Genomic DNA, 13,883 nt, shown 5'->3' with positions numbered 1-13,883 from the left:
AGCATCGAGGTTCCATGGCATCCATGGCATGGATGGCTGTAGGGATAGTTTGCAGTGTGTGTTTCATGGCAGTTGGGCCTGTAAGCCTCTGTAAAAAGCAAATGCACACGCCCCGCCACACCTGAAAGTTAGGTTTCTTGTCTGCTTTTGGGGTAGAGTTGATGCTTCTAATTGCTATGAGCATGCCCTGCAGCGCATCCATGTATTTTGGTTTCGGCCTTTCCGTTACCCTTCCTGTACGTTGGCAGAGTTCAGACCGTACTCAACCGTCCTCCTGCACTCAATACCGTACACCGAAACCTTCCTGTGGGAATCCATACTCCCAGGAATCATGACGTCAGTTAGTAGCGGCGGTGAGAGTCAACGCGTGATACAGTAGTTGCAGTCTAAGCAGGTAGGGATAACAAATGAGTTATCTCCGTGGTGTTGTATTGCATTGAACTCTAAAATCACATCAGATTAGTGGACCACGACCGTTGAAGTAACACAGAGCTACTGTCATGCTAATAATTTCGACTATTTGTAGTCTAATTCACTGATGTGCGTGCGTGCTTGAGCGCAACGCAGCAAACGCCAAACGAAAACTTGAGCGCAAATTGGTATACATACATATAACAATTACATAGTTATGATCACCAAAAGGCATTAAAACAAGGTGGACATCTTTCGGTGGGGGCTCTATGATGATGGAGGGGAAAAGAAACCCCGCCTTCAAGACATCATCGCTTCAGTTCCCTCTTATAACTGCCGACATGTTGATAGCTTCCTGTTGCATCTAAAGTGACCAGAAACAACCTCAAAATAGTCCTCAACAAACACAATGGCTCCTATTGGCGTAGCATTGATTGGCGGTGGCCTGTTTGCCAAGCAGGCACACATGGTGCGAAATCCCCAGTCTGATCCAGTTATGTATGCAAGAATGCTGAATGGTCTCTCTCTCCTAGCCTGCCATTATGAAAGCGGATAACATCGCTCTCAAGGCTATTTACTCGCGCTCTCTCAAGTCTGCACAGGAGACGGCCGCCCTTAACACTCGCGCCGGTGCAAGCCCGGACCTCTACTCGGCCGACTCGGGATCCGGAAAGTCTTTCAACGACGTCTTAGCCCGGGACGACATTGATGCCGTTATAATCGCCCTGCCCATCCCGAGCCAGCCCGAGTACATCGAGGCTGCCCTAGCTGCTGGCAAACATGTCCTTGCCGAGAAGCCTCTCGCCCCTTCTGTTGCTGACGGTAAAAAGTTGATTGACTACTACCGTGGACTGGGAGGCAAGACTACCTTTTCCATTGCCGAAAACTTTAGATACAAGCCTTCCTTCGAGTATGCTGCGAAGGAGGCTGCAAAGCTCGGAGCCCTGCAGCATTTTAGCGTGCGAGTCTTCTTTCTGCTGAGCAAGGACTCTCCATGGTATGGTACAGCATGGCGTGCAAAACCCGAGTTTCAAGGTTAGTTTAGCAAGAGGTTCCCTCAATGTTGTTGATCTAACAGTTCCAAGGCGGGTTTCTGCTCGATGGTGGCGTGCACTTTGTTGCAGCGATGAGGCAGCTTCTCAAAGAGCCTGCAGCCGACGTGTCAGCTTTCACCTCGCAGGCGCAGCCACATCTAGCACCCGTTGATACGGTGAATGCGGTAATCCGGCTTAAGAGCGGTGTAAGCGGCACATATCAGCAGTCGTGTGGTACCAAGATGAGCACATCGGTATTCCAGTTTGGCTATGAGAAGGGTTCGGTCGTGGTTGACGGAGACAAGGTCACTGTAACGCCGTGGGATGGCGAGCAGACCGTCAAGGAGTTCGAGAGGACGAGCGGTGTGGACCAGGAGATTGAGGCCTGGGCAAATGCGTTGGTTGAGGGAAAGCCAGATAAGAGGCAGAGCGTGGAGGAGGCATTGGCTGATCTCGAACTATTGGAGATGATGTTTAAGAGCGGATCTGATGGAGGTGCAGCCAAGAAGTATCAGCATCAGTTTTAAGGTAAGATGGACGTTGGTGGTGTAGCACATACAGATAATAGGAAGGATGGATATAGGTAGTGGGCAGTGGAATAGAATACACGTGTTACACTGTTGTACTATATACCGAGACAAAATCCATAGAAACGAGATACGTTAAAATCACATGTTTTCAATGGAGTGCCTTATATACAATGCCCTCAGCATTGACCTTCCATTCTTTATGAGTTACAAGTGGCATGAATCAGTCAGTGGGTGCTGTAGTTTAATTTACGGAGATAGCAGTTATCAACTAAAGCCACTAGCGAGGACCCTGCCCGTGCTGCTGTCCACTCACTGCGGATCGTCCAGACTACTACTTCACTAATTAATCAAGGTATAACAATTTGAGCATTACAGCTTTGATTTTGCTTGATCCTCAGTTTTGACATCAACAACCAACTTCTCAAGTTCCTGGCGGAGCGTTTGCGCCATACCGTCTTTGAGTGGCCGGTTCGTTTCACGATCGACATAGACCTGTACAAATTCCCCTACAGCTTTCACCTCATCCACCCCCTTCTCAAAGAGTGCGGTCTCGTAGGTGACGCTGGATCGTCCAAGCTTGTTCACGCGCAGGGCAAGCTCGGCAACGGCAGGGTACGCGATAGACGAAAAGAAGTCGGTGTGGGTGTGTACACACATACCAAACTGAGGTGCTGTTGGAGGATGGAGACCGCAATTCTCGATGAGGTATGCGTTAATGATGGAGTCGAATCTATGAACGTAGGTGTTAATTGAGTTAAGCCCGCGAAAAGCATATTACTAGGATTCGGCGTAGATTGCCACTTACAAAAAATTGTAAACTGAGTTGTTCATGTGGTCATACATGTCGTTATCGTTCCTATTGGCAGACAAAGAGTTAGCCTCCATGTTGATACAGCACTGTAGCCCTTCCATTCCTCCTTGCTATGGTGAATGTCACTGTGCAGAAGATGAATTCCCTATTTGGCAAGTATTTGGTCCATTGACAAGATCGTTATAGTCCGGAGCAAAAGATGCGGCTCGGCAGCTTGGGGGAGGATAAAGAGTTTCAGCTTCCAAATGGATGCGGTAATGTAATGAGGCGTGCCTCAACTCAAATCAACTCACCATCGCGTGCGATACTCCAGGAAGAAACGATAGTCAGATCTTTTGCGGGCCTTGAGCTCCGCTGGTGAAAGCTTGTTGCTCATTCCGTAGTAATCCGGGGTAAAGCCTAGAGCAAAGGCAGAATTTGTGTCTCTTGTTCAAACGTTCTCGACCGTGGCTTTGTTATGATACTTTTTTTATGCCTTCGCGCGCCTTGGCTTAGGTAGAGGCGCGGAGTCTATCGGGTATATTGGGAATGTCCAGAGTGAAATGATGATGATCCAGTGCTACAAAGACAGAATCTAGATCCCGGTCCAACGCTTGTGATTGTGAGAATCGATAGTGGATTAACCTAGGAGCTTGCAAAATGCACGCAAGTAAGATGACCTTTTAGTGTAATTGCAGGGCAGTTAGGCAGGACCCTTTGTTCTTCGATGCGGAGAAGCTACCCAAACCTCGAATATCGGGAGACAGCTTCAGAGTGAATTGCTTCAAGAAATGAAATAAAATGAGGTTTAAGATTTAGTGAATTCCAGATTTAGCTGGATGAGCTCCCGAGGTTGCTATAATAGTAGTCCAACCCAAAAGGGAAAAGCCGAGGTTTAAGTTGAGGCCTATGATCGCCCTTTTTTATGCTCGTCCAGCCATCCAGTGCATCATTAGGGACTCAGATAGGGAGCTTTTAGCGGAGGATTTGCTTAATCTTTGGGGCCTAGGAGCCATGGAAGCTCGAGCCTACAAATCGCCCGTCTGGAGGCCCGACGACCCGAAAGTTCCACATACCTAAAGGACCGATGCCCAGGTAAAGAAAGGTAGAGATGGACCTCTCCGCACACATAGCCAAGAGAGTGAGTGAGTGCTGTAGGAGGCCTAACTTGGATTAATTACAAAAGGATCGAGTATATGCAACCAGTGTGTCAAGGCAACGTGGAATAGCTCCAAGGTGCCTAGTCTCCCTAGACATTGATAAACTCTAGACTTGAGATCATTGGATGGAGGGATCTTGAAACCATTGGATCCATGCATCTGCCATCCCGGACAGGTCGCGGCTTTACCCAACCTTCAGAGCCTTTCCAGGGTCTTGCTTGCTTGATGGCCCACCAAAAACGGCCAGACCGCCCAAGAAATGCTTGCCCAAACTGGACGAGGGGTCATTCCTGCCATAAGTCACCGCTCGTTACTGCCGTTACTAGATACCTAAAATTAAACCCACAGAAATGGAAAGAATGTGTATTGGGTGCAATCATCGCAATTCATGCCAACCTGTAACATTTGAGCAGGAAGGAGACCAAGAGCTAAGGCAGGATAAGACATTTACACTTACTGTACTGTACCTGCCCTTTCTAGGGAGTCTCGCTGATCCCTGGTCCCACGCAACTGCAAAAGAACCCTCGTCTGAGTTCGTCACAAATCAACGTCGTTTTTTTCTTTTCTTCTTGTGCCGCCTGCCGCCGCAAAAGCGCCGCAACCATCACTCAACTGCAGCTGAGGAATGAGGGCTGCTCTTCGCCTCGGCCCGCACTCCTCCGCATTACACCTACGTAGATCAAGGCCCTTGCCTAGAACCTCTTCCCTACCCCCTCGTCAAAAACGCCCCTTCGCCATGGCCTCGTCCTCTTCAAAGCCTGAGGCTTCACCCTCGGATGAGCACATCTTTGCAAATGCTTTCCAGGATCTCGATATCCAGGGCGAAAATGGTCTCACACCGAGCCAAGGCCCAATCCAGCCAACCTCCGGCCCATCACTAACAGCTACCACAACCACTACCAATAACAACAATACACAACAACAACAGCAAAATCCTAGACGGCCTAAGCAAAAGAAGAAGCAGGATCCGCCCAAGGTCTCGGATCCGGATGAGCCCCTTATCACTCCGGTGGGAGATCCGTGGCCCCGGCCCTACCACTTTGAAGGCGATGGGCTGCGTCGGGTATTACCATACCACTACACTTACAATACCCACTGCAAGGAGAGATGGCGTAACAGACCCCTTCTCGAGATCTATGAATCTGAGTTTAGGGACCGACCGCTCGACTACTATCGGGAGTCTATGATACGGGGGAAAATCTTTGTCAACGGTCGCCGCGTCGGACCCGATTATATTCTTCGCAACGGTGACCTCATCTCTCATACCCTGCACCGTCATGAACCTCCGGTCACTGAGGACCCTGTGCAGATCATTCATGAGGATGAAGATATGATTGTCATCAATAAACCTGCTGGCGTTCCTGTTCATCCCGCTGGTCGATACAACTTCAATTCGGTTGTCGAGATCATGAAGTCAGACCGCGGTCCGGCATTCTTGCCATACCTCTGCAACCGTCTGGACCGCCTCACAAGCGGCATCATGTTTATTGCAAAGAATCCAACTGCTGCGGAGGCGTTGGGCATCAAGATCAAGGATCGCACAGTAAGGAAGGAATACATCGCTCGGGTAATGGGCGAGTTTCCTGATGGTGAGGTCGTTTGCGATCAACCTATCTTGCAGATATCCCCTAAACTGGGTCTCAACCGAGTACGTGCCAATGGCAAGACCGCGCGGACTGTTTTCAAGAAACTAGCGTACTATCCAGCAGACCAAGATGAGGTTGTAGACGAACGTCCCAAGACACCTGAACAGCTTCAAGATGAGAAGCATCGCCCTTGGATAAATAAGAAGGGCTACTCGATTGTTCGCTGTCTTCCCGTAACAGGCCGCACCCATCAGTTGCGTGTCCACCTTCAACATCTGGGTCATCCTATTCAAAATGACCCTATTTATGCTAACCGGCGAGTCTGGGGCATGGAGCTTGGTCAAAACGATGCCGATGCGACGCAGAACACGGACGAAGACATCGTCAGTCGGCTGTCTCGGATGGGCAAAGACGAAGTGGCCGAAGCCGTCGCTTACTACGACGCTATGGTGGATAAGTATGAAGAGAAGAGGGCCGAGAAGCTGACAGGCGACCTCTGCGACGTATGCCAGACACCTTTGTACTCGGACCCTGGCAGTCATGAGCTGTCTCTGTGGCTCCACAGTCTTCGATATGAAGACGCAGGAGGCAGCTGGTCTTATGTCAGCCCTCTGCCTCGATGGGCTCTACCACCAGAGGGAATGAGTGGTCCAACATCGGTCGGTGGTATGGAGGAATTGGTCGAGGCCGTCAAAGATGAGAATCCCGAGATATCATGAGAATCTTCATTCCGTACAAACAAGCATTGCACTACCACAGATATCTACATACTGCCACTACAGTGGACCACGCCACCAAAATAGAGTGGTTGTAACTCGTAGATACAGACATACACAGCTGAAGACGCTCAACGCAACGCATCTCGGATAAGAGACGCTATGCTGCCGAACCTATCATACCATAGACTGCGAGAGAGCTCGAGCCAGGATCCGATATCTGGGACATACTGTGGATCTACTATGCATGACCAGGGGTCGTTGATCCCCGTCAGTAATATAGGCTGGCTATTACTATTTGGCGTGCACATGAACTTCCTAGACCAGACAGGAGGCAGAGACAGGATAGGGCTTGCTCTTGAGTCTTGAGTAATTGGTTTACCGAACAAAGCCCCATGGATATTGTGATCCTCAATAATCGAACAGATACCTGCGTTTGCCAGTGGCGTTTGAAGTCCCCTTCGCCCGGGCGCATAGTGCTCTCTTTCCTTGAGACAAAGTCAAAAGACTCAGACAACTCGGTGAGAGTTACGAAGACACTTAATGACAAGTCACTAGAGGCTCCGTTATTAAGACGAGGGGCGCATCGAAGCGAACAGGATGGAGACCTGATCCTCATGTCGGGGCTCCCTATGCTCTGGCCGGTGCGGATACCCAGGGCCCAAAACCAATGGTCTTTGAAGACTAGCTGGACCCAAACAGGTGTTGTCGTGTTTGATGGACCAATACGGAGGCTGTCGCCGTAAAGGCTCTCAATGCATTCCGCAGTCAATCTAATACCAGAAGATTTGGAATGGAAAAAGGGTTCCGTCGTCCAACACGATGCTTCCGCCAAGACTTGTGTCGCCTAACGAACAGGAGACGAGGCTTGCAGTCGATGACTTTTCTAAACAACGACTTCGAGAATAGCTTGAGATAAGCTTGATTGTGAGATGAACGTACAGCTCGAGGCCCAGGGCCAGACCCCTGGTCGCGCAGCTAGACAATTTGCATGCTGATAGATTATGGTGAGGGGACAACCAAACAAGCGCTCTTGATTCGGACTCCAATTTTCAGACCCAAACGAAGTAGGTCATGGGGTTTCTGTAGATCACCACAGGGATCTTGGGTCGAAGATTGATTACTGCAATAAACACGGCTATACCGCGTGAAGCCTCACTGAATCCCTACTGATATTCCAAACTGGAAGGAAAGACGACAAAGGACCCCTGACGGGGTTCGATAGGGCTCATTCTGTTACCCACCAGTTAAAACAAAAGAGATGGTCGAAGCGCATCGGATCACATCACATCAAGCTCCACGAGGCATGGTTCAGTCAACATCGACTTAGAGAGGGGCCCTCTAGGCTCTAGCAGGCCCAGGGAATTGTGGCTTGCACGAGATGGATTGCTGCACGCAAGCAGGCCATGATCGCGCTGCGGGTGGCCCCTGAAAATGGCTTTTTCTCTTTCCATTATCTGGGGTAGGGAAGTGCAGTTCGTGGCTTGAGGAAATAACTTGCTTTTTCCTTCTCTTCTATTCTCCACAGGCTCTCTACCCTTGCCCTCGAATTCAGTTTGGTCAACGGCAGTACCACGGCCCCGGGTCTGAGTTGGTTTTTGGCAATAACTGCGAGGCTTGGCTTGGCGAAAGAAATCTTGCGACAAATCTCGAGATCGAATATTTTTATACAATACGACGCTGGGCAAGGTTCTTGCGAGATTGGGGCTGACGGGAGATGAACTGCTCTAGCCTGGCAGGCCCTGCTGAACAACAAGGAACCCTTCAAGAGAACGTCATTGATGCTACCTAAAGTCGGAGCGACAACTCTGCAGCAGTATACTGTTGCAGAGATGGGTTGAAATGCCGACAAGTGGACTGTCTGTTTGCGCAAGAAAAAAAATCGATTGAACTTTCGATTACCGAGGTATGCTTACCTAGTTAAAATGTGAGACAGAAAGAGAGTTGTGGCGCGATGCCGAAAGGTCTCCGACGCAATTCTGACAACACAGGCTGAAGCGCCTCACAGAATGACGCCATTGGGGGAATGTTTCCTGTGTTGTTCTAGGGTCTGCCATGTTTCGGGGACCACGTTTGGTCTGGCAGAGAAGATTCTTTTTTCCTTCTGAAAGAGGGAGTTGTCCTGCAAGGCGAAACTCAAATGGCACAAATCACCTGTCAGCAGCGGCTCACCACGGCCTTTGCTTTTTAGCAGACTAAAGGTACTTACAGCGCAGTACATCCTTAAAACCGCGCCTGCTGTGCCGCCGCACAGGCGTTGTTAGGCATACAGTAGCCTTTCAGCCCGGAAATGTATTCGTTACTGCAGCTTCTTGCTTTTCCCCGGGGGTTGCGAGCTGCGCTGGCAGCCGTTGGCCCTGTGGCTCTGTGGCCAAACAGAGTGCATATGGCGTCCCCGAGTGAAAGTTTTGTGCTCAGGACGACAACACCTCACCTCAATGGAGGCATAGTATCCGTTGGCGAATTTTACAAACGGCGACTCTTGGTACAGAGGTTGTCAGAAGCACGTACGATGTAGCCAAGTACTGTACAACAGATGCCTTCTAAATAATGCCCCCAGAACAGTACCACACCGGATCTACAAGCAGGATGTATTCTTTTTCCAACTATGGTGGGGAATTCGAGGCACAACACCCACAGCACAGCACAGGGGAAGGAGACATTGGAGCTCCATAGCCATGTGCGTTGGCGTTTGATCTGGGGATTGGCTCTCGACTTGACCGCAAGATGGTCACTACTGTACATTGGACGGACTCGAAGATCAGACAGCGGCCGTGATGATGCCATCTGGGGGCGGTTTGGATCGACGCCGTCGTGTAAAGTAACATTGAAAGTGCGACTCGCCATGCTTTGGCGTGTGCCGTTCCACTTGATGGCAACGCTCCCACGTTTCGAGATGCCTTGATACTGTACTAGTTAGGAGCGCCTCATGGCTCCTCATTTCATGATCAAGGGTGGTTTGCTTTGGCTTCACAGAATGATCCCCCCCTGGCTCCACGTGCTCCACCGCTACACTACAGACCTGGATCCCTCAAGATGTGGGCTTCGACAACCGCAAAGCGCGCTAAGTTGGGAGCCGTCAGTGGCCCCCTCACACCCTGACCCCGACTACGACTACGACGGATATCGGCTAGGGTTCAGAGGACTAAAGTCTATTCTTACAGGGAGCAGCGTCTTAGTGGGGGGCTACTGTAAGGATAGGCTGTCGATTTAATACTGCAGAGTGTCATCGGCCTGGCTTGAGACTTGCTCATTCTTGCACGCTTCTGGGGTTTACAGAGGACGATACGCTACCAGTGACCTTGGGTATCCTCGTCGAGGCTCAAGTTCAAGGACCCATCCATACTCACACCAGTTTTCTGGATATCTACTGAGACAGCACGTATACCCTTGTTGTTATCGACGAGATATACTTGTACCGCGATACTACACTAAACAGAGAAGAGCAACGATATTCAACTTTGAAGACGGCAGAGCAGAGCATGGTATCTTAGCATGCTGTCGAGTAGACCCACCAATGGCTGGCCAGTGACATTTGGATGCGTACTACTACGGAGTAAACTGTAGGGGATTGGAGTTGTCAATCGATTGGTCAGTCCATCAGCCAGGCCAGGCCCATTGGCAAAGCACCGACTGGTACAGCAGAATTGCATTTTGCGGCGTGCTCTTGATGGTGAATTGCAAGCAGAAAGTCGTCTCTTCGATGAATTGGTACCAAAAGATCGAACGCGCAGGGACGGTGACTGTAATTGGCAACGTGCCATCAAGCAGAGAGAGTACCTCGAGCGAGGGCCATTTTGCGATACTTGCCTAAAAGCCAAAGGCCAAAGTCCCCACATCCGTGATAATTCCCAAGCATCCGCGGTCCGGTAGACGGGGCCTCTACCTGTTGCAGACAAGAAGGTGAGCGGTAACGGGTACAGTAGTGGCCTTGAGCTCAGCTCAGCGCAGGACAAAGGGTCCGAGAGCTTCTTGTGGAGCGTCTATCAATCTTGGAACCACGAGGAAGAGACCCGCTGAGATTTGTGTACTAATTTTCTAATGCTCAAGAAGAATGAGGGGTGGAGGAATTGGATCAAAGCAGGATCAGGCCAGGTCCAGTCAGGCCAGACTAGACCAGACCAGAGTCTACTGGATATCTTCTGGTCTATTGCTGCTTGTTGTTTAATGAGCCCAGCAACTAGACGCTCCATACTATGCAACGGTATGGGCAGCCTCTGCTACACATAGTCGAGGTCCCGCCTATGTCTCTGGAGTTGGAATATAACACTGTACGTTGGTGTAAGAGACAGGGAAAACAGTGCAAGTCTCGCGAAACAAGGACAAGCCACCCCGGACTCAGACACACAAAACAAGAGAGGGTAGGCAGGATAGGAGCAGGAGCAGGAGTACACGCCTCAGGTCCTCAGTACAAGCTCCAAGTACTCGTCAACCCAGGTGAAAGCGTGGCGCACCGGACCGCGCGCCAACACCAACGCCAGCACCAGTACTGTTTTGAACCAGAAAGACCCATGCGCGGTACGTATCCCAAGTAGCCTTACCTTGCCCCGAGGAGCCATCAGCCGGACCAACGCTAACACTAAGTGAGAAGAGAACGGGGCACACGCTACAGGGGTCTGTCTAGAGAAAGGGTCTGAAGGGTCTGCCACTACAGCATCTGTCAGTACGTACTGGAACAGTACTGAACGAGGTAGGTTGTGGCACCCTCCGGTGCGCAGCGATGCATTGCTATACGTACACCACCCGTTCCAGGGCGAAGAAAAGAAAAATGATGGTTCTCGCGCCAGATGAAAATGGTTATAAACAACACACCCTGGCCCACGTCGATCAACCTCTAGTAGCAGCTAGGTCGATCTCCAATGCGAACACTTACTTGCACGACCTTGGACTTAAAGACGACGAGTACTCCACAGACATCAACAGTTATTACCTTCATCTCATCTCATCTCAACTCAATCATCTAAATACCCTCTCAGGACCCTCCTCGACTTTACAAGTTTCCCTCCTTGTCACCTTGCACTATCTTACCTTGTCAACTACTTGTATACCTTATCCATAACATACAAGTCTTGGCCTTCATATTTACCCACATCCTCGCCCACATCAACACTCAGACTTATCGACTTGACATGATCGCATCGCTCTCGTCGTCGCCGATCACGTCCATGCCTTACTCAACCTCCCCCGACTCTCACATTCACAACACCGACAACATGGTTCGATCATCTTCAGCAGAGCCCGCAAAGAGCTCCAAGCGAAAGGGTATGTGACATCAGCTACACGGGATATGAGCAGCACCCGAAGCAGCAACCAGCCCAAATCCAGATCAGCAACACTAACACTCAGTGGCAACAGGCACCCGAAGCGTTTCTACACTCACACCTTCACAGCTTGCGCGCAAGAGAGCCAACGACCGAGAGGCTCAGCGAGCTATCAGGGCGCGAACCAAGGAGCACATTGACCGTCTGGAGCGCGAGCTGGAGGAACTCAAGAGCAAGCAGAGCCGTGACCAAACTGTCCAGGAGCTTTTGCGACGGAATCAGGCGCTTGAGGAGGAACTGATGCGACTCAAGGAGAACATGGGCGTCTCGATGACCTCCTCGCCTTACTCTGCACCTGGTACGACTCTCTCAGTCACGATTCCATGCTCTGCCTCTTCACCAACCTCCAACGGTATACTGACTGCTCCCTCAGTATACGACGATAACCTTAGCTCCGGCAGTGGCGCCATTCCCAGTCCTCGTGGCTCCCCCTTCCCCTCTGGCGACTACAGCCCCATCCCGGATTATGGACAGCAATATGTTCCCCTTCCCAACAACTGCGAGTCATGGGCCAGCACAGTTCCCTGCCCTGTCCCCTCAAACGTCTCAAGCCCTTCCTCATCTGCCGATGATTACAGCGCCGGTTACATTCCTACGAGTGTTCCTTCTTCGATGCTGCCCTCGAACAACACCAGCTCATCAAACATTAGCGCCGTTGGCCACAGCCAAAAGGACGTTATCAAGATGGAGTATGAGGATGTTGACTCTCACGGTAAGATTCCCCAACCCCAGCTGCACCATATATCACCAGAACAGAGGACTAATCACACTCAGTATCTAGACGCCGGATACCGCCTCAGCAACCCTTCTCTGCAGTCCGTGTCTCCCCATGCCTACATGGCTCAACACCAGCAGCCCGCTTGGAACATGTATCCCGTCTACTACCCCCAGGCCCAATCCTCGGTCCACTGAAGGACCAAACCCAGCCGGGTGCCTCCTGGCCGGTGCCCGTTCTGACCACTCCGCCAGCCTGTCGCTTCGATGAGCTTTTGGTCGGCTTTCTACAAGACTGTCGCCGGATGACTACAGCCACGTCGCTAGCTCATACTTTGGGCCCTGCCCGGGTAGACGTGCGATCTGTTTTTCGCAGCCATGACAGCCAAGGCCAGCTTGTCTGCTCGCCCCACCCCATTACCGACCTCATTCGCAATCTCATAGATACTGCGGGCATGACACGGCTTATCGAGCGCATTGCCATATTTGCGCCCTTTCAAGCTATGATATGCTGGCTTGTGCAGCCCACATCAGAGAGGCGCGCGCGTCTGTGCAACGATTACGTGCCGCGAGAGTGCCAGGCGACAATTCCACACCCTCAATGGCTCGATCTGCTCCACTGGGGCTCTTTGCGCGAAGTGGCTATGAAGCGACAGGATCTTTACGCTACGGATGAGTTCCAGAGGGTCTACTTCGATGCGCTGCGCCTTGTCAACTGGCCCTACCAACCGCTAGAGAGTCTAGTTACAGATTCACAGACGGGGCATGTTGGGCTCACGGACACTCTAATGGCCCATGCCATGAACGGGGCCAGTTGGTGCCTCAATGAGACCTTTGCGCAACGGTACCCTGAGCTATCAGGCTTAGTGGTATTAGAGCAGAGCTATCTTTGACCTCCCTCCCCTGACTACGCCTTACTACACACAACACACACACACTACTACTATCAGCTCCTTCATTTTTCACATGATCGAGATCTGATCATGACTTGTATCATTCTCATAATGACAAAATCATACGCTGAAGCATGACTCTGTGGGTGAACACGGCACCACATTGTCGATCCATAAAAAAAAACAAAGCTTACCGCTGGAACTCTCCGCCGCGGCAAGTCTCCATCTTGCTTCAGCAACGTCGATCATCCCACCCATACCTTGATCCTCGTTGCTTCGGGTTGGCTACATCATAATCATCATGATTCCTTCCCTTCCCCTCGACCCAAAAAAAATCATATTCAAGGCATGACGTGAAACTTGGAGGAGGAAGTTAACCCCACTTTCTAACGGCCATTACTATTACTTACTGTATTGTAACTTTGGAGGAGTTTTTTTTTTTGTTTATTTTTGGTACACACTCAACTACATGATGGACGGAGGCGTGCAATTGGGAACATATATGCATTGGGATATCTACTTGGACAATTGGGCGATACGGGTTTTTTCGATTAGAGGCGTTGACAAGAACTTTTTGGACATGGTACAAGACAAGATACTGGGCATCGAGATGCGATGACCCTTGTCTATTGCTTAACGAATTAAGATACACACATTGGATTCTACTCTACCTCGACTTGACTTCACTATCTTTTCAGCCTGTGACCTCCTACTCCAATCTCTCTCAT

At 50.6% G+C, this 13,883-nt stretch overlaps 4 protein-coding genes across 4 annotated transcripts; 3 read left to right on the top strand and 1 right to left on the bottom strand.

Moving 5' to 3' along the window:
- Positions 1 to 820: 820 nt before the first annotated feature.
- FIESC28_10663 (uncharacterized protein) lies at positions 821 to 1,972 on the top strand (the record flags this gene model as incomplete). The annotated part of the gene is made up of 3 exons (XM_031164794.1): positions 821 to 880; positions 945 to 1,446; positions 1,497 to 1,972. 3 exons carry the CDS (start codon positions 821 to 823, stop codon positions 1,970 to 1,972), a joined length of 1,038 nt encoding a protein of 345 aa, XP_031011156.1.
- Positions 1,973 to 2,344: 372 nt separating this feature from the next.
- On the bottom strand, positions 2,345 to 3,162 carry FIESC28_10662 (uncharacterized protein; the record flags this gene model as incomplete). The annotated part of the gene is made up of 3 exons (XM_031164793.1): positions 2,345 to 2,705; positions 2,781 to 2,831; positions 3,080 to 3,162. 3 exons carry the CDS (start codon positions 3,160 to 3,162, stop codon positions 2,345 to 2,347), a joined length of 495 nt encoding a protein of 164 aa, XP_031011155.1.
- A 1,499-nt stretch (positions 3,163 to 4,661) lies between these two features.
- On the top strand, positions 4,662 to 6,230 carry FIESC28_10661 (uncharacterized protein; the record flags this gene model as incomplete). Its single annotated transcript, XM_031164792.1, has 1 exon — positions 4,662 to 6,230. One exon carries the CDS (start codon positions 4,662 to 4,664, stop codon positions 6,228 to 6,230), a length of 1,569 nt encoding a protein of 522 aa, XP_031011154.1.
- A 5,210-nt stretch (positions 6,231 to 11,440) lies between these two features.
- On the top strand, positions 11,441 to 13,155 carry FIESC28_10660 (uncharacterized protein; the record flags this gene model as incomplete). Its single annotated transcript, XM_031164791.1, has 3 exons — positions 11,441 to 11,489; positions 11,574 to 12,260; positions 12,323 to 13,155. 3 exons carry the CDS (start codon positions 11,441 to 11,443, stop codon positions 13,153 to 13,155), a joined length of 1,569 nt encoding a protein of 522 aa, XP_031011153.1.
- Positions 13,156 to 13,883: the final 728 nt, after the last annotated feature.

The sequence above is a fragment of the Fusarium coffeatum genome (genome assembly GCF_003316985.1).
Source record: "Fusarium coffeatum strain FIESC_28 chromosome Unknown BRIP53273_contig_326, whole genome shotgun sequence".
Classification (NCBI taxonomy): Eukaryota; Fungi; Ascomycota; class Sordariomycetes; order Hypocreales; family Nectriaceae; genus Fusarium; species Fusarium coffeatum.
Note: the sequence above shows the minus strand (reverse complement) of the source record. Positions and strands in the feature narration are given on the sequence as shown.